General features: G+C 45.6%; 1 protein-coding gene across 1 annotated transcript in view; it reads left to right on the top strand.

The window, feature by feature from the left end:
* Nucleotides 1-206: 206 nt before the first annotated feature.
* The window catches only part of Fam3b (FAM3 metabolism regulating signaling molecule B), a 32,443-nt gene continuing 12,263 nt past the window's right edge, over nt 207-20,386 (top strand). The window contains 2 exon segments of the mRNA NM_001107102.2: nt 207-321; nt 4,851-4,994. Of these exon segments, the coding sequence (NP_001100572.2) occupies nt 303-321; nt 4,851-4,994 (163 nt within the window). The 5' untranslated portion in view covers nt 207-302.

Genomic DNA, 20,386 nt, shown 5'->3' with positions numbered 1-20,386 from the left:
CCATCTGTAGCTCCAGGTGAACAGGATAAAAAGTGCCTCCTGCTTCTCAGGTGACCCTGGAACTCCAGGGTGCTACCAGCTGTGGAGCCCCACCCATACCTGTTAGCCTGCCAGCCTGCCAGCTGCTCCTTGAACCTTCCTGGTTTATGGGTTCTCCCATTTGCTGGGAATTGGTCCGCCCTTGTCTGCCTGCCCCAAAGGGCGGTCCCATTCTATGTGCAGCTCAGGCAGGTTGGCCAGCTAATACAGGTCCCTGAGAATTACAGCCGGGAGCTGGGTAGGAAGAAAGCAGTTTCTGGAAGATGCGTCCAGTTACTGCAGGTGAGTGCCAGTGCAGCTAGACTTGCTTCTGCATGGGTGGAGGTGGCAGCATCCTTTCTCCTCCCTAACTGCCAAGGTGAGACAGAAGGGCAAAGGCTCTGGCCAGGGCTACCTCTTGTGAGACTTAGGATTCAATCAAAATCTGGGGGTTGGGTGTTTTGAGGTGTGAGAGCTGAGATTTCTAAGAGGGCTACCCCTCCCTCCATCTCTTCTTATTACTCAATGGGGGTGGGGTTGTGTGTCCTCTTCTACCTACAAAGTAGGCATCAGGTGAGGGTGAGCAGGTGTGACCAAGGTGGCTTAGTCCCTGGGGACCAGCCTACCTGAGTGGGAGGGCCTAGAGCTAGGACAGCTGGGTAGGGGTTGGCTGCTAGTTGGGGTTAGATGATCAGCTTAGGAATCTACAGAAAGTGGAAAGGACAGTAAGACAGCCCCATTTGGGGTTTACTTGGGGAAGTGAGAAGTGGGAACTCCAATTACTGATGGTCTTGACAGAACCCAGGCACCCTGTCTTGTGTTTTTATTTTTTTCAGGGTACTTGGCGTTGGTAAGAGACTTGGGAAGACAGTAAATGGGGAGATAGCTCACTGTTTTCCTCAGTTTTTGAGTCTCCCAGGGCCTGCCTTCTGTGGACAGAGTTCTGTCATTCCCTGTCTCATTTACACTGTGAAGAAGCCAACTCTCTGAGGGCAAGCACCACCACAGTGGCAGCGTGGCAAACACAGCAGGTGCTGTGCAAACATGGCAGGCCTAGAAAGGGAAGTGCCCTTGACTTCCCTCTCAGGCCTCTTTCCTACCTGTGTATCAGCATCAGCACTGATATGGGTATCCTGTAGGATAAGTGAGTGGAGATGCATGTGTGCGTGTGCACTTATATGAACAAGGTTAGCATCATGTTGTACTGTTGTCGGACAATCCTATTTGTGTGACTGAGCTCTGTGATCTTTGTGAGACTTAGGATTCAACCAAAATCTGGGGGGTGCAATCCCTGGCCCTGACGAATGTAAACGAAGCATGTCCCTCACACGGGGCACTGGCTTTCACTCTAGTGCCTTTGGAAGAATGGTTCCACTATTTCCATACAGTACAATTAGAATATCATTTTCCTGACTACACATAGAGAGAGCTGGAAGTTACCAGCTTTTTCTCACAGGCAGCCATTTTCTACACAGCCCTTGTGAGTTTCACAAAAGCTATGTGGCCCATTTATCCAAGATTTCAGATAGTTTCACCAGTTGTACTTCTCCAGCAGGCGTGGCTGTGAAAGGAGGGGCTGCATTACTTTGACGAGCTAAGGGTTTGGCAGTGCTCTTGGAGTAGATTTTGTCATTGACTCAGATATCTATCTGGCTTTAGATTTGTTCTCACTGGGCCTAGGAAGCTACCACGATACCATGTGCGTATCTTCTCCCTCAGCTGGGGTGTTGGCAAGGTGGTTAATGGTGGCACTTCCTTCCCAAAAATCCTCAATGGACAGGCAAGGAGACAGTGGACACCAAACCCAGCTGAGCCCTGAGAGATGGCTCTTTAGCCTCAGCCTCCCTGGCTTGCCAAGTCTAAAAGGCGTGGATATTGCCAGGGACTTGGATGAATGTTGGCAAGCATAGGGACAGCTTCCTTGTCTTCTCTCAGATTGGAGGAAAGCCATTATCAAGACCAGTGGTCTTCCCACAAGTGTGTCTATATCGTATCACCTCTTCTTGAAAAGACATAGTTGGGTCAGGGTCCTTCTAGATTACCTCATTTTAACATATTTGTTCCTTTAAGGATTCTGTGAACCATAAGATTATGTGTATAGCATTAGGTAGTCTTAGGATTGATTTCTTGTTGACTCCTCAGTTATATGTCCAGGCTTTAGAGGCCCTAGGCATTTGACAGTGAGAAAAAGTCTAGAACACACATGTGCACACACATATGGACATACATGCAGATGCACACACTTGCACAGAACACATAAATCTGAGGACCAAGTACTTTGAAGTCACCTAATAGCCTCCTGGGCCAAGTGCTGGCCTTTACCCTTGGCTTCCCTGTGTAGTAAATGGATCAAAGATGCCTACCCATTATATGAGGAAAGATTGGGCCCTGGTTACAGAACCACAGACAAGATCCTGGACTCTGTTCTTCCTCTCTTGCCTCTGAAGCTGCTGGGTATCTTCCCACCAGGGCAGTTACCAACCCAAGGTGTTGAGAGCCATTTTCTCAGAGTCTCCAGGCTCCTATCTTCCAGAAGTACCTTCTGGTGCCAAATCTTTGCTGATTTTAGTGCTGGGAGTCAGTTTTGACAGACTGCCCATGTCCTGTCTGCCCAGGGATGTAGAGTGGCTGTGTTGTAGCCTCTGGACCTATGATAGGAGCTGAATTGTCCCCAAATTCCTGTGCTAAAGTTCTGTCCATCGGGACCTCAGAATGGGACTGCATTTTAAGTGTTCAGACAAGTTCAAATGAGTTCATAGGTTATAACCTAAGCTGACAGGACTTTGTCCTTTCAAGACAAAGTGATCAGGATACAGACCCATTCAGAGGGATGACCACTTCAGACACAGGAAGAGGATACTATCTACAAGCCAATATGCATTGGGGTACTGGCCATGTGACACCTTTTTTTTTTTTTTTGGTTCTTTTTTTCGGAGCTGGGGACCGAACCCAGGGCCTTGCGCTTCCTAGGTAAGCGCTCTACCACTGAGCTAAATCCCCAGCCGCGGCCATGTGACACCTTGATTTTGGTACCCAGCATCTACTGTCATAAAAACGTGTCTCAATGGACAGTCTTGGTCTGCAGTACTTTGTTATGTCAGCCCAAGGTATGAGTACAAGCCACCAATGGGGAGTTTTTGTATCTGCCCCTGTCCCCACTCCTTTAGTGGTAAGCTGGTCCCAGATACTCCTGGTTCTATCTGCCTATACTACAAATGCTCTTGGCATTAATTCTGCCCTCTTCTAGTCAGCCTCATGTCAATGCAAAAAGCTAGGCCAGTGACTGTACCTCCTACCCAAGAATAGAACCCCGATGAGAGTTCGAGCTGCAGCTTATTGTTTGCCCACAGGCAGGCCTGTCATGAAGTACAGTCTTCCCTGGGACGGTGTCTGGCTTTCTGCACATTCTCCGTTTTCTTCCTGGTCAGAGCCCCTCACCGATTCTGATAATCTTCTTTAGCCATCCCAAAAGTAGCACAGCAGCTCCTGCTCAGGGTCTCTCACGTGTGGGAGTCTGAAGAACCCTCTGAGTTTCGGGTCAATTGCCAGTTTTCTTTTTTATACAAGGACTAGGATGAGAGCATCCAGACCAGCATGCAAAGGTCTATCCCTGGCGTCATTCATATTCTGCAGCTGTCCTAGTACAAAATCTGCCCCAAAGAATTTTCTAGAACAAGCTACTCCAGACGGAATCTACCATGTGGAAAGGCTTGGTAGTAGGGACCTCTTGACTGGTAGTCTGGAAGCAGGGGGCAGGCAGGAAGTAGGGTGGGCTATAAAATTTCAAAGCCCACCCCCCTGGTAACTTGCTTCCTCTAGCAAAACTCTTTTTCTGAAGTTTGTAAAACCTTCCCAAACAGCAGCACTACCTGGGGACCTATCGTTAATACACGTAACACACCATGAGACATTTCTCACTCACATCACGTGCTTCATCTTCATGGGCCTCACAGTTGTCCTTACTACTGTTCTGACCCATGGAGCACACAGTGAGAGAACTTCTCTTTGGGGCTTTGGGCAAGGAGAAAACACTCTGACAAGTCTGAGGTTCTGTAGTTGTGACTGCCAAGCTGTAGATTGTGTTCTCCTGTGACTCCTCCAACTTGCACAGCCCCTTCCCTGCCTAGCTCTATCTTTCCTCACTGTTCCTGCTTCCTTCCCCCCACTTCCTTTCTTCTCTTACGGCTGACGCAGGCTTGTGGCACTGAAGAGGAGAGAATGTCTTCCTTAAGGACTACAAGCATGTATCTGTGGCTCTTTGTGGCTAGGTGATTTTTGATAGCAAGCCACCATGCAAAGGTCTATGGGAACCACAAACCATCAGGATCCCTGGGTGACTCTGCACACCCCACTTAGGGGACTTCCACCATGAGTCTCAGCTGCCATCCATTGCACCTGCTCAGGGTCCCTTGATGCCATTTTTAACAGGGAAATGTCACGCTTGAAAACAAACAACAAAGCAGACTAAGATTACCCTCTGGAGATTCTGTTCCGACCCCAGGAGCAATCTCAGGGCTGAGCTTGCCTTGCAAAGGCTCTGAGTGGTGGCAGTTCCTCAGACCCACACTCTGAACCTGTGAGGAAGCTCTGAGGTGCAGGGCAACACCACTATAGCTGCCTGCTCTAGAAAACACTCCTTGTTGTTTGTTTGCATTGTCTGCCTTCCACTGCAGTGCCCATGGGGCCCTCACATGCCTGCTTCTTCCCACCAAAACCTACCTTCCCAGGAGCCTGGGCCCCAGAAATGGGCACAGCAATAGGCTGTAGACGGGATCCCCGAGTGTCCATCGTGAAGTTTGACATTTCTAGGAACTCCTGTCATCTTTCTCTAGGTATCTTCAAGGCACTACTGTTTATTTTCTCCTCCCTGTGCGCCTGGTATTCTGGGTACCTGCTCGCGGAGCTCATTCCTGACGTGCCCCTGTCCAACACTCTCTACAACATCCGAAGCATTGGGGAGAGACCTGTTCTCAAAGGTGAGTACTGCAGCTAGGCTCTAGGAGCTGGAACAAGCTGGATGCAGGGACAGGGAAGGGGAGAAGAAGAGGGACTCTGTAGATGTCAGCTCAACAGCATTCTGAGGCATATGCCACTGGTCTGCCATGACCAGTCTGGCTGCATAGCCATGACTACCTATAGCCTCACTGAACTATCCTTTTCAGACTTGTCTCAGCTTTCTTCCATGGAAAGTATGAAGGTTTGGGGTCCTAATTATAGAGGGTTTGTTTGTTTGTTTGTTTGTTTGTTTTTGTTTCTGGCTAAAGGACTATTTTTCTGGAGTCTTACCCTGGGAGGCAGAAGTAACTGAACAGGGTGGGGCAGGAGGTGTAGAGAGATGGCTCATTTGGATCCAAAACAGTCAAGTAAATGCTGGTTGGGTGTGGTGTGTGCTTGTAGTTCAGGCTTTGGGAGGCAGAGTAAGGGGATCTCAAGAGTAAACAGGCTATGGAGACTAGTCACATCTCTAGCTTCGGAGTTTGATTGAGTGTGTCTGCCACAACCAACAAAACAGAAGAGTGGTCAAGGCAGATGACTCCAGGCACTAACCTCAGCTTTCCATACCACGTGTGTTCTACTGGAAGACAGGACTGCAGGGACACAGCTTAGGGTGAAGGGGCTGGAAGAAGGTCATCCAGGGAGAGCCCTAGAAAGAGCCAAAGAGAAAATTATAGTTGGGAAAAAATGGTCAGGGGACAGCAGAGTAGCCTCTGAGCATAAGGACAGACATGCACAGCCCACCATGTGGAGACAAGAATGAGGCAAGATGTGGTGGAAGCTTGCTTCTTAGTTTCCTGTTGATATCTCGCCGAGTCATGGTATTATCTATTTCTCAATGTCTGTTTTACTTCATTGTGATCATACCAGGAGGGAGTTTGTTATCTGGAAGGAAATGGGTGCTGTCAAAATCCATTCATGAATTCAACAGGTGTTAATTAAAGCTGTCCTCACAGAGCACATGAAGGTTCTTCCTTCACTTCTGACTGTGAAAGTTGGCTGGGAAAGAAAGCAGAAGTAAACCACAGCCTTCAAGAACAAAGAAACTGCAAGGGGCATGAACTCTGCCCAAAATGGTACTGAATACCCAGTGGGATACAGGGCAGTAAAGTGTCCCCTTTAAAAAATTTCTGGACATAGATGCTATAGATGCTGTTTGTTTTTGTTTTGAGATAGGCCCTCTCTAAGGTGCCCCAGCTTGAGAAGATCTTGAACTGGAGATCTTCCCACCCCTGTCTAGAGGAACAGAATGACAGGCATGTGCTGATACATCCAGAAACCTCTGTGTGTGTGTGTGTGTGTGTGTGTGTGTGTGTGTGTGTGTATGTGTGATATTATATATATATATATATATCTGTATATCTATCTCTATATATCAATATCTATATCTATCTATCTATCCATCTATATAGAGAGAGTACTCACTGTAGCTGTCTTCAGACACACCAGAAGAGGGATACATCAGGTCCTATGGTTGTGAGACACCATGAGGTTGCTGGGAATTGAATTTAGGACCTCTGGGAGAGCAGACAATGCCCTTAAACACTAAGCCATCTCTCCAGCCCAAACTAGTGCATTTTAAACATAGAAATAAAGTCTAGAGATTAATTTGCACAAAACACAGTGATGGTTAAAAATAATTGTAGGTACCTTTTCTTTTCAATTAATTCATTTTTATCTAGGGCTGTACTGCTCTGTATACACCTGGTCTTGCCTGATTCCAGAAGCTAAGCAGAGTCAGACCTTGGTAGTACTTGGAGGGAAGATTAATTACATTTTTTTAAAATCATAAAATAGTAAAAGGACCTTCATTGATCTTGACTCTGATGGGGGTGTTTTGGTTTTCTATACTTTTTGTATGATGTTTGCCTGTGTCTCACCTACCTACCATGTTCATGGTGTGGTTAAGACTGGTGTTGCCTGTCAGCAGAGGACATGGAGGAACGTCAGAAGCTTGTTGCCTCCTTTATTTCTGTCTGCTTTTACGTGTGCTTTCAAGCCCATCCTGAAGCTGTGGCCTAGTGAGCAAGGGCTCCTTAGCACAGTGGTTGTAGCTTCTGCCACCCTGGAGGGTGTACTGGAAACACTAGAAACCCAAATGGTATGGCTGTAGTCAAGATGGCTTGTTTCAAGTGTGGAGCCTCCCCTGGGAAGAGAGAACTGACCACACGGGAGATAAATCATTCTGGCGTTAGCACAGACAAAGCTGGGTGAAGAGGAAAACAAGACTTATGCTGCCAGGTGTGCTGTGCTAGTGTTCCCAACATGGCTGGTGGGACAGATTTCAAGGAATGGCCTCACCCTACATGCAGGCATTGAAGCCCCTTGGAGCCCCTCCTTGGGCCCCTTCATCTTCTTCTTGTTCAGGTGGGAGAGACTTCCTGATGTTGCCAGAGCATCAAGGATGGAGTTGAGGCCCTGGAATGTACATGCTCTCTGTAAGTTTTTAACCATCACTCAGACAAATGATTTAGAAGCGACTAAGAAGGCCCATCTACAGAAGTGACCAACAGGAATGACCTCACCTAGTGAAACCAGTACCGAATACTACAGAGACAAACCCCTGAAGAGAAGGCCATAAAACCATGAGTTCTTTACTCAGCTGCAAGAAAACACCATCTCTGAAAGGCCCTGGTGAAGGCCTCTTGTACTTGACAGGAGATGAATTTACTGTTTTTTGACCAGTAACCACTCAAACCCAGTTTGAGAGTGTGTGACCATGAGTTAGACAGTCAAGATAGCTGAGAGATGCTTCAGGCCAGAACTGGACAGATGAGTGTTTCAGGGACCATAAAAGCAGCCATGCAAAACAGAATATGGAGAAGCCTACTGACATCTGTAGACAGAGAGCGTGTATATCCATCACAAGGGCACCAGAGATATTTTTAAATGTTGGCCTTCCTTGCACGATTTCTTTGAGGCTCACAGGTCTTCCTTGCTACGATTTCTTTGAGGCTCACCCAGCCTTAGCTTAGAGGCTAAGGCTTAGCCCATCAGGAGGTAATCTGAAAACTAGGGACAAAGTGGGGCTCCTGCTCAATCTAGGGGTGCTGCCCAGTAGTCATTAGTTCCTTTTTTCAAAATTTAAAAATATTTATTCCCTACAGTTTGTTTTGCATTTAATCTAATTTGAAAGAATTGTTTTAAATGGTTACTAATGTGGGTACTGAGCTTTTGAGTTGCCATTTAAAGTTTTGCACTTAAGGCCAGCATCCCAGGGTATCTTGCCAGGCATCTGTGAGATACAAGGTAACTATTTGTAGTGTAAAAGGTTGGCCAGGAATATTTCTCCACAGGCCTACCTTAGATAAAGAGGGTGTGTTGATAATTTGGCATTGGGAAGCAGTAAGCACCCTGCAGTTTGCACCAAGAACTGGTTATAATGCAGAGGTCACCAGGTAGGAGGATGAGAGTGCTACGGGGCAGAGGCAGGGAACAAATGGATGATGACAGACAGATGGCTACAAGCCTTTGGCCGGCTGGAAATTGAGGGTGAATCGTGTAGCGTGTTCTTCTGACTGGAGGCTACTATAACTAGAAGCCTAGCCTAGCTCTTGCACAGCCCAGGAGACAATATGAGGCACTAAACACTGTATTCGGCATGGCGGTTTAATACGATCAGGTCTTATGTTGAGGTTCCTGATTATTTGGACTTGAGTTTCGTGCAGGGAGAAAGGTGAGTTTCATTTTCTTCATGTTAAATACAAGTTACCCAGCATCCCATTTGTTGAAGATGCTATCTTTTCTCTAATGTGTATTTTTTGGCATTTTTTGTTAAAAAATCAGGTGACTGCATAAGTGTAGACTTCTACCTAGTCCTTCAGTTCTAATCCATTGACTTGTGCTAGTACCATGCTGTTTTAAGACCATAGTTTCGTGGTATAACTTGAAATCAGGTATGTTGATATCTCTTGCCATATTCTTTTTGTTCACATATATATATATATATATATATATATATATATGTTTGTGTGTGTTGTTGTTGTTGTTGTTGTGTAAGTGTGGTATGTGTAGTGTGTATGAGTATGTGGTGTGTATATGTATTTATATGTGTGTGGTGTCTAAGTGTGTTATCTGAGTGAGTATGTGTGGTGTATGAGTATGTGGTATATAAGTGTATGTGTTGTGTGAATATGTGTGGTGTATGAGTATGTGTGTAGTATGTGAGTATGTGTGTGGTATGTGTGTGTAGTATGTGTATGTAGTGCGTCACATGTGTATGAGTGTATATATGTATGTATATGTGTGTGGTATGTGAGTGTGTGCGTGTGGTATGTGACTGTGGGTTATATGAGTCTGGTGTGTGTGTGTGTGTTATATGAGTGTGTGTAGTATGTGTATGTAGTGTGTCGCATGTGTATGAGTGTGTATGTGTATGTATATGTGTGTGGTATATAAGTGTGTGTAGTATGAGGTATGTATATGAGTATGTAGTATATGTATGTGGTGTGTTGAGTGTGTATGGTGTGTGTGGTATGTGAGTGTATATGTTGTGTTTAGTGTGTTGTGTGTATATGAGTGTGTGGTGTATGTGTGTTTATATGTGATGTGTATATGTAGTGTGTATGTGTGTGTGAGTGTTACCATTCAAATTTTTAATTTTTTTTTCCACAAAGAGGCAAAGTAGCTATGGCGTTTTGAGTGAGAATATCCTGAATCTGTAGGTTGCTTTTGGCAAAATGGTTGTTTCCACCCAATTAATTATTCTAGCCCAGGAGCATGGGATGTTTTTCAATCTTTTAATATTTTCTTCAGTTTCTTTCTTTAGTGACAGTGGCCATTCTCTGTGCCTTTAGCCTAGGATGGGGAACACTTAAGGGACAGTGTAAATGTTAAACTCTCCTTGAGGGACTGTATGCAGACGTGAGCAGGTAACCCAAAGTGAAGGAGTTTGATAAAGAATGAAGTTAGAGGTGCCAGGCTCTTATCTTGAGAGGGGAGGGGAGTAGAGGAAAGGGGAGGGGGGAGGGGAGGGGAGGGAAGGGGAGGGGAGAGGAGGAGATAGTCTTATGGGTTGTTTCTTTTTGTATCTCGTGATCCCAAGAAAGTCCTAATTCCATTCTTTTTTCTCCTAAAGTGGATTGTGATTTTTGTGAGAGTTCTGTGTGATAGTAGGTCAGCAGGCGTCTGTCTGTCTGAAGGAGGCAGCTACACTGCTTTCCAGGAGCCCCAAACCATGCAGGCTGAGCAGCCATAAAAACTGACAAATCAAGCCTGTAACTCTGACTCCTTTGAGGTGTGGTGGTTTCAATATGAATGGCCCTATAGACTCCTATGTTTGAACGCTTAGTCATCAGGGAGTGGAATTGTTTTAAAGCAGAAGGATTAGAAGGTATGGCCTTGTTGAAGGAAGTGTGCCACTGGGGGTTTCAAAAGCTAGTGCCAGGTTCAGTCTTCCCTCCCCTACCCTCTGCTCCCCTCTCTTCTCCTTTTCTCCCCTCCCCTCCCTTCCTCTCAACTCTACTCTGTTCCCCTCCCTTCCCCTCTTCTCTGTTCCCCTCCCTCCTGCTCCCCTCCCCTCCCTTTCCTTCTCCTCCCCTCCCCTTTCTTTCCCCTCCCCTCCCTTCCCCTCTCCTTCCTTCCCCTCCTCTCCCCTCCCTTCCCCTCTCCTTCCTTCCCCTCCTCTCCCTTCCCTTTCCCTCTCCTCTCCTCTCCTCCCCTCCCCTCCCCTCTCCTCTTTTCCCCTCTGTGAATCAGGGTATGGCTCTCACCTACTGTTCCAGCACCTGCCTGCAAGCTACCATGCTCCCTGCCATGGTTATAATGGTACTAAACCTCTGCAACTGTAAGCACAACCCCAACTCAATGCTTTCTTTTATATGAGTTGCCTTATTCCTGGTTTCTCTTCGCAGCAGAAGAGTGACTAAGATAGTGGGTTTTAATGCTAAGGAACTCCTGTGAAAACACGTCATTTTGAGATAGATTATTAAAAAGGTACTTTTGCTGTGTTTTATAAAAAAGAGACAGGATATATTTAGCAGAACCAGGTATGGTGAGGTGGGAGGGGTGTCTCAGTGGGCCCATGGTGAAGCATCCCTTTCTCCTGAGGTACCAGCCATATGATGGGTATAATATAGAATAGATGTTATGTAGGGCATGGGAAGGGGAGTTGAGAAGGGAGTAGACAGGGAAAGAGAGAGAGAGAGAGAGAGAGAGAGAGAGAGAGAGAGAGAGAGAGGAAGAGCCAACAGCCCCCCCCCTTTTTTTTTCCGGAGCTGGGGACCGAACCCAGGGCCTTGTGCTTCCTAGGTAAGTGCTCTACCACTGAGCTAAATCCCCAGCCCCCCAACAGCCCCTTTTATACCAAGCCAGGCCTACCTGACTGTTGCCAGGTAACTGTTGGGCAGAGCCTAGAAGGAATGCTAACAACTTTTAGTGCTGTGTGAATTTGAAAATAAGAAACCACAAACTTCTCACTCCATTGCCAATTCCAGACATGCATAAAGTAGGTATTCAGAGTCTTGGAAGTGTCTATATCTAGGCCTTACAAGTAGGGCATCAGATGTTGGCCTGCAAGGAGTGAGTGATCTTTCTGCATATTCTGTCCCCTTTGTCTGGGCACCACCACTGATGCTGGATCCTGGAGGACCTCAGAGGCACTAGAGAGTCCAACTTCCTAGGCCACTTTCCTTTGTTGCCTCATCAGAGTGGCCTCTCTGTGCTGTCTTGTTTAGAACTCTTGGCTGCTGCTGCCAAGCCTCTTTGCCCCATCTCTCTCTCCTTATGCTCCCCTGACAAACCTTAGACAAACGTTTAACAAAGGCCACCGTGACACTACCTATGCATGGCCACCCAACCCCACCCTCCTTGTTCCTCCGAACCACTCAGTGTACAGAGGTCTGAGCCCCATAGAACATTGTTCCATGACTTCCACTGCATGCAAAGACACAGAGGCACTGTAACAGAACACTTCATCACCCAGCTTTCCAGTAACTTTCCAGTATGCCTCCTAACCCTCAGGATTATCACCCTCATTTCCAGGGTGAAGAAAACCAGAGCACCCAAATCAGGGAATTTTCTTGAAAGACAGATTCTTGGATCCAACACCAGGAAATTAGAAAGCCTGTGTATGGGTCTAGGGCTGAGTCCAAGAACCTGTATTTATTGTGATTAACTAACCTAGCCTTAGAATGACGTGCGGTTGAAGAGGAATTTTTTCATGGACTTGTTTGGAGTCCTGGAGACAGTATTTCTTTTGAGAGGCAGGCTGCAGCCTTCACCTATGCCAGCTTCCTGCCTGTGGATCTGGTAACAGCTGCTTGGTCTTGGTATGAGCAGGGTTTGTGTGGGCCAGGGACCTTAGCCTCTGCTTGTCCCTTTGGATATCAGCTATCAGCTGTCTTGGGGAAGAAGAGGATTCATAGGAAGTACTGAGGTGGTTGGGGATTTAGCTCAGTGGTAGAGCGCTTGCCTAGCAAGCGCAAGGCCCTGGGTTCGGTCCCCAGCTCCGGAAAAAAAAAAGGAAGTACTGAGGCTAGGTGAGGTCCTCAGTGGGACATGACCAGGTAGGAGGGAGCTGTGCATCCTGGACTTAGGAGCAAGCACCTCTCTCCATCCACACAGAGTCATTCTGTGCTCCTAGGAAATGAGTGGAAGGTTTGCCGAATGCACACTACTAATGAAAAGAACAAAACAAAAAATCAAAACCAAAAACATTCTGGTCTCCCGCTCATTCTCAGGCCCCTCAAGAAAACAAATGCCCACCTCTATGTCTCTCTGGTCACTGCTGCCTCATGGTTGTAGGGACTCTGAAGAAAATCAAAGGCCTGCCTTCCAGAAAGTTCATCTGTATATAGCCATATGAAGCGGCACCAACATGAGATAACATCAGCGTGCCAGGGGGCCTGAGACCAGGCTAGAGAGTGATCCCCAACCATGCATGAGGTCTTGCTCCAGTTTCTCACCTCAAGCATGGGTATTGTCCCCTGTACATGGTGACCCATCTACCACCAGGGGAATTTTTAATGTCAAACTGTACTCTAAAATGTAGGGAGAGAACAATCAAAGTGCATTGTAACATATGTGAAATTGTTAAAGCTTAATGCCAAAAATGCTCTGTCACAGACATATAAACATTGTTTATAAAACAGTAAAAATGTACTTTTAGTGATTAATGAATTTGAAAGCAAGAAAGCATAGAATCTTCACCCCAAGTCGCCATTTTGAGTCTCGATATGGAAGGCGTTCATAGTCTTAGTAGGTGCTTCCCATTCTGCAGTGGGTGTTAAGCCTCCAGTGAGGCAGCTCCAGGGCTGTTGTCTCCCTGCAGGCTACTTTTGTCATTCTCTGTTGCTAGTCTCACAGGAGGAGGCCAGGGAGACCCTTTGATGTCCACATTGGGGAGAGCTAATGAATCTGCTATATTGAGCATGTTGTGTTTTATAAAAAGATAAAGGAAGAGAAGGAATATGTTCAATGGATATATAGTCAGGTGTGTGGGAAGGGGGTCCCTCTGAGGGCCCATGTTGGGGCATCCCTTCCCCCTGAGGGACCAGCCACACAAGTGTAGAGTATAGAATAGAGTTTTTTCAGGGCATGGGGAGGGGAGTTGAGAGGGTAGTAGAGACATAGAAAGGCAGAGAGAGAGGGGGGGGGAGAGGAGTAGAGGTGAGGTATGAGCATGTGAAGGTGGGGGGAGGAGTTTTGGGGGAGAAGGGGAGCAGGAGCAAGGGGACAGCAGGAGCAATAGAGCAAGAGAAAGAGAGAGTCAGGCACACCTGGCTATTGCCAGGTAATTGTGGGGCAGAGCCTAGACAAAAATGCCAACAGAGCAGGCAGGCTCTTGTTTGCTTGTTAAACTGGTCAACCCAGAGCCCCAAACCACTTTGTCTGACAGGTAGATGAAGAACAAGGAAGAAGGAATAGCCTAGCCAGAGCCCAGTCCATGGCTGTTCTAAAGGTTTGTGAGCTTTTGACAGCAAGCATCTGGATCCTTTCCCATCCAGAGGAAAAGGAGCTGTCTCCTACCTGCTCAGAACCTGTCACCCACACCTGGGAAACTGTCACATGATCAAGATAAAGCCCACATGTTTCTTGGGACTGTCACTTGCGTTCTTGGTACTAGGTGCTGTGGAACCATAGCCCCCCAGAGGACTAAGGGAGGTGGGTTTATCAAATAGGGGCAGGGAGGGAAACTCAGCCAGCTGGCCTTTCAGCCTCACAAAGTGTTTTAAAATTTTTAATTAATCTGAAGTAAATTGACTTGGGAATGGTTTGCTGCTGTGTTTACAATGTAAAATATATTTTAAAGAGCTGGTGTGGTGGCTCACACATTTATTCCCAGCAGAGGCAGAGGCAAAGGCAGGTAGATCTCCGTGAATTCAAGATCAGTCTACATAGCAAGTTCCAAACCAACCAGGGCAACACAGATAGACCGTGACTCATATGTATCTACATGTTAAAACTGTTATTTAATGTGTCTGCTGACACATTCCTGCAGCTGTAATTACATCCTGCAGGTACAAATTGTAATACACACTGATTGCTATAAATGTTTCCTGCGTTTGGGGAAAGAAATGCTCTTTTGCTTCTTTGTTCTTTCCCTGTTACTCCGAGGTCTAATGACTAATTTAACATCTCGCTGCTTTCTGAATGTTAGGAGGTTTACAGAGCCAAGCTCTTGGAACAATCAGACTGCTACTGCTTCCTCACTTCTGGGAGGTCTTCGCACAGCCATCAGATTCAATTTTCTTGCTTATATTTTGCAGCCGGATTTATAACCAACTTAAACTACCATTTGTGGTTTCTTTCCCTGCCTCGTGTGCCAATTGGCCACACTGCTGTTGTCCTGTTCTAAGTGTCTGTCTTCTGGGACCTGACAAGTGTATGGTGCCCATAGGGCTTCTCTTTAAACAACCATTAGGGCCAAGGATCCCTAACCCCTATAACCACAGCACTTTGTGGGCACACACAGTGTTTATGCACAGACTCACACCCATATCACAGCCAGCTGAAGAAGAATGAGGAGGCATTTGTCTTCCAACGGTGATCCACAGGCCAGGTGTGTGAGGCATGGCACTGTCTACTGGTCCTCCCTTCTGAGGACCCCTCTCTCTAAACTGAATTTATAGATGTGAATGTTGGCAAAGTTGGAAACCAGGAAGCACCACTTTTAAACTGTGCTCATTGCCATTAAAGATATTTGTTCCACACACTTTCAGGAGACCATCCAAGGAATGAGTATCATTATTAAACTTTGAAGATGGTTAACCGGGGGGCTTAGAACATGACTAGGTGGTAAGAGTGCTTGCTATGCAAGCATGAGGACCTGAGTTCAAATCTCCAGCAACCCGCATAAAAACCTGAGCACAGCTAGACATGTCTGTAGCCCCAGAATTGCAGAGAAAGGTGGATCCTAGAAGTCCATTGGCCACCTAGTTGTGCCAAAGCATCTGGCCCTGTATGAGACACTGTCCTAAAGGAATAAGGCAGAGAACAGTAGATACTTGGCCTCTTTTCTCTCTGTGTGCATCTGTGGGTGTGTTTATCAGGACACACACACACACACACACACACACACACACACACACACCATCAGGACACACACACACACACACACACACACACACACCCCATCTCACCATCTTTTAAAATTGTAAAATACTCTAGAGTGTTAAAAATGTCTAGCACTGGAAAGAAAATGCATATACAGCACTTTTTCATGTTAAGAGTTGAATAGTTCCCTTAAAAGTTTGTTTGCCTGGAGCTTAACAAGAGGACCACATTAAATATTGTACTTGAAATGTAAAGTTAGCACACTATGCTGTTTAAACATGTTTAATCCATATTATGACTTTGCAGATGCCTTTGAGTGTATGGAAAAGTCTGGAAGTATTGGGGATGATCACAAATATTGCATTTTCTGGCTATAAAAAAAGTCGTGTGCTTCTGTTTTCAATTGTTACTTGGAGCTAGCAGTGCCAGACTGGCAAGATATGTAAAGGGCACCTTCTCACTTGTCTTTGAAAGAAAGGTAAGCTGCTGTGAGGAAGGCAACCTTTCCCAGGCAGTTCCCAAAGCCAGTTGCTTCAGTAAGGAATTAAAGAGCTGGCAGGTGGACCTGGGGCAGGAAGTACCAGCAGAGGACAGTGGTCACCAAGAAGCCATGTCTAGGGCCATGTCTATCAGGGACACAGTAGCACACCCAGCGTCATGACATCTCTATGAACCTTGACTTATCCCAGCAGGTTCTTCCAGGGGCAGTAATGTTCACCCCATCACAGTTCCTATCTTTTAAAAGGAAGTATTACCTCATGCACACATGTGCATTTGCAGTGGCAGAGGTGTTATGATCATAAGACAACTTTTGAGAGTTGATTTTCTTTCCAACATGTCGATTCTGGGAAGTCAAGGTCAAGTCCTCAAGCTTGGCACCAAGTTTCCTTTCTCTGTGGATCTCTCTCACTGGCCTGAATGGCTCTTTTCAATAGACTCATTAATTTTAAAATTCAAGCGTATGATCTGTATGTACATGTGGATATAGAGTGACATTCTGATCTGTGCAAACACTGTGAAATGGCTAACTGGAGCTCAACAGCGAATCTTTTGGCTGGAAGTTGTTCTACAAGTTAAGAACACATGCAGGTGGCCCCTGTAGCTATTTTCAAACATATGACACAACGTGTTACATCAACTATGTCTCATGGCAAATCTCTTGCTCTAACAAGCTTAGATCTGACTCGCATGCATTCTCTCACAAAGCCGTTCCAATCTCCCTCCCGCTCACTTGCACCTTCCCAGGCTCTGCTGACCACTTCCTGCTTTTTGTGTTTCTTCACTTCTTTAGACGACACATGTGAGGGAGGTTTCGTGGTATTTGCCTTTCTGTTCTTTCTACTTAGCAGGATGTCCTCCAGTTTTCCCAATGTGACAGGATGTGTCTTCCCTTTTAAGGCTGATAATATTCTATTGTATACACATATGAGCACAGCAGTGCAGTTTCTCATTAGCACACTGACTTCAACATCTTCAGAAATACCCAGGAAGCTGCAGGAAGAATGCAGGAATGGGATCTGGGTGCCATCTTGGCCACCCCTTTGCCTGTTTTAAAATCAGGTTTAAAATGTCACTTGTCATTTAACTTCTGGGGTTCCTTATGTACTTTGGACCTTCGTTATGTATCTGATAACCGGCCCAGGACTACTTCCTGTTTTGTTGGTTGTCTCTTTCTTTGTGCTGTGTTCTCCTCTGTTGCTTGTGCTTCTGCGCCTTTGAGATCATTTCAGAAAAGTCATTGCCTGGCCAACAGTACTGTGGGGGTGTTTTACAGTTCCTGCTTTTCTACTCAATCTTTGGTCCATTTTGAGTTCCTGCTGTTGTGTAAGATGTGAGATAACTTGGCCTTGTCCGTCTGTATGAGAATCTCTAGTTTGTAACACCGTTTATTACCCTCTTTGGTCAATGCATCTCTTCCAAAACTTGAAAGACTGAATGTGGGGGTTTGTTTCTGGGCTCTCTCTCTCTTCTTCCGTTGGTTGATATGTTTGTTTTAATGACAACAACTTGTTTTGATTGCTAAAGTTTTGTGTTACAATTTACATACCACTTCTAGACTTGTTTGGCTGTGAAGGATCTTTTGTGGTCCTGTATGCAATTTCTGTTCTTCTTTCATTTTACTGACTGTGTGTGTGTGTGTGTGTGTGTGTGTGTGTGTGTGTGTGTGTGTGCACCTATGTGTGGAGCATGTGTGTGAAGGTCAGAGACAAGTGAATGTAAGTTCTCACCTTCTACATGGGCTCAGGGACGAAGCCCAGGTCAATGTGTTTGAACCCATGACCACTGAGCCATCTTGCCAGCAATTTCTGTGAAGAACAACATTGGGATTTAAAAATCTGTGGATCACTTTGGAAAGTGTGAGTGTTTTCAGAATATTAATTATTCTAGTTCACAAACAGGCCATGCTGCTTACAACTGTCTTCTGTTTCTCTTTCGTTGTTTACAGCATACAGGACATCTACTTTCTTGGTCAGATTTATTCTCAAGCATTTTATTGTTTTGTAACAATTATAAATTAGACACTTCCCTCAGTTTCTTTGGGATAATTTATTGTTAGAGTAAAAGAATATTAATATTGGTGTGTGTGCGTGCATGTGTACTTTGTGTCCTGGAGCTTTTTCTGAATTTGTCAGTTTTAACAGTTTTTTTTAATGGAGTCAGTGCTCTCACTCTATTGGATCATGCCCATAGCAAACAGACTACATAAGATCCTTATTTTGATGTTTCGCTTCTCTCTCTCTCGCATAACTCTACAGCAGAGGCTTCTAGCAGTACATTTAATAGATGTGGGGAGACGGAGTGCCCTTAATTTGTTCCTAGTTTTAGGGAGAAACAAACTCAACTCCTTGGGCTCAGTGTGCTGAGTCCTACATTTAATCTATCGAGAGTTTTGTCATAAAGATATTAATTTTTTATCATGGTCTCCTTATCTACCGATACTCCAGTGAGGCCTTTTCCTTTCATTCTGTCTGCGTGGTCTCTTATTTACTGATCTCTATGTGGTGAACCGTCCTTGCAAACTGGGAAAGATCCCACTGTTGTTGTGGTGAGTGACCCTTCAGTGTGTTCCTGTATTTGGTCTATTGGTATTTTGTGGATGATTTTTATGTCTATGGTCATCAGAGAACTTGGTTTATAGTTTTATTTCCTGGCAGTGTCCTTCAGTATCGGGGTAATGCTGGTCTCCTGTAATGGGTTTGGAAGCACTCCCCCGCTTGAAGTTTTCTTTTGAGGAGTTTGAGAAGGAACTTTCAATGTCTGATAGAAGTCAGCAATGCAGCCATCTGGTTCTGGGCTTTTGTTTAATGATGGATGTTTTTATTACTGGTTCAACCTTTATTTGTAACTGGTCTGTTTGGTTTTCTATTTCTTCACGATTTGGTCTTGGTAGGTTGTAAGAATGAATGGACTTCTTTTTGTGTCACCCCGTTGTGGTATGAGGACTGTTCATCTGAATAGCAGCCTCTCTCCTGTGGCACCAAAATCCCTCTTCTTCCATACATAATTTTATTTGGATATTCTCAGTCTCTCTCTTTTTAAAATCTAGTGTGCTACTTTTTGCTGATATTTTTCATAAAACGAGTCTTTGCTCCATTGATCTTTTCTGTTTTCTGTGTTCTCCATTTTACTCATTTCTGCTCAGATCTGTCTTATTTCTCCCCTCCTCCTTTCACAGGCTTAGTGTTTCCTCCCTGTTATGGTCCCTGAGGAGAATACCAGGGAAAAGTCTTCCTCTTCCCTGATGTGGGTGTTTATTGCTTTTAAAGTTATTTTTGCTGAATTCCATACATTTTAGTGTCTTTTTGTTGTATTTTGTTTTCATTGTTTCAGGAGAGTGTTGCTGTAAAATTATAAAAAGGGCCGTCTTTTATCCCACACTAGATCCGGCACCGCAGTGCCCCAAGATATCTGGTAGACATCTTCATCTCAGTCAGCAAAGCCTCTCACCCACTTTGCTCCATCCCATATCACACTGCCAAAGGCTTCTCTCTGAGCCTGGCAACAATTTCTCTGTCCATCTAGTTCCCAAGGCAGGTTGCCAGAAACACACATCCCAATTCTGTGGTAGCCCATAGTCTCTAGCTGCTGCACACTCTCTTAAACTTAAATCGCCACGTGAAAGAACACACAACACAATCACCTCTGATCCAGTTGATAAGATGTAATTGCCCACCTAAACATACAAAGCCCTGTACACATCCATACCTTAAGAATATTCATAATAGTACAACAATGCCAAGCAACCAGAGCTTCCAGGGACTAAGCCACTACCTAAAGACTATACATGGACTGACCCTGGACTCTGACCTCATAGGTAGCAATGAATATCCTAGTAAGAGCACCAGTGGAAGGGGAAGCCCTGGGTCCTGCTAAGACTGAACCCCCAGTGAACTAGACTGTTGGGGGGAGGGCGGCAATGGGGGGAGGGTTGGGAAGGGAACACCCATAAGGAAGGGGAGGAGGGAGGGGGATGTTTGCCCGGAAACCGGGAAAGGGAATAACACTCAAAATGTATATAAGAAATACTCAAGTTAATAAAAAAAATTCATAATAATCTGTAAATGTACAGAGAGGAATCAACATCAGTCTCCATGTTCTCTCTGCAGCTTCCTCTTGCCTCCTCTAGTCTCCTCCTTTCTCTAAAACTTTTCTCCCATGTCCCCGCCAGCGGGGACCCAGTTATTCAGGGTCCCGAAGGGGCGCTACCCTTGGGCCTAAATGGGGGGCGAGAGAAGAAGGAGACCAAGCAAGATTCTGTTGTCAAGGTCTCGTTTATTGGGGTGAATGTTACAGCTTTTAAGGCTTTCAGGTAGGGGGAGTGTCCTTTGTGAAACACAGAGGAGGGGGAGGTGCGGATACAGGTAGTGATAGCTGGAGG

This window comes from Rattus norvegicus, chromosome 11, assembly GCF_021556685.1.
Source record: "Rattus norvegicus strain SHRSP/BbbUtx chromosome 11, alternate assembly SHRSP_T2T, whole genome shotgun sequence".
In the NCBI taxonomy this organism is placed as follows: domain Eukaryota; kingdom Metazoa; phylum Chordata; class Mammalia; order Rodentia; family Muridae; genus Rattus; species Rattus norvegicus.
This window is presented reverse-complemented; position numbering and strand designations above follow the sequence as displayed.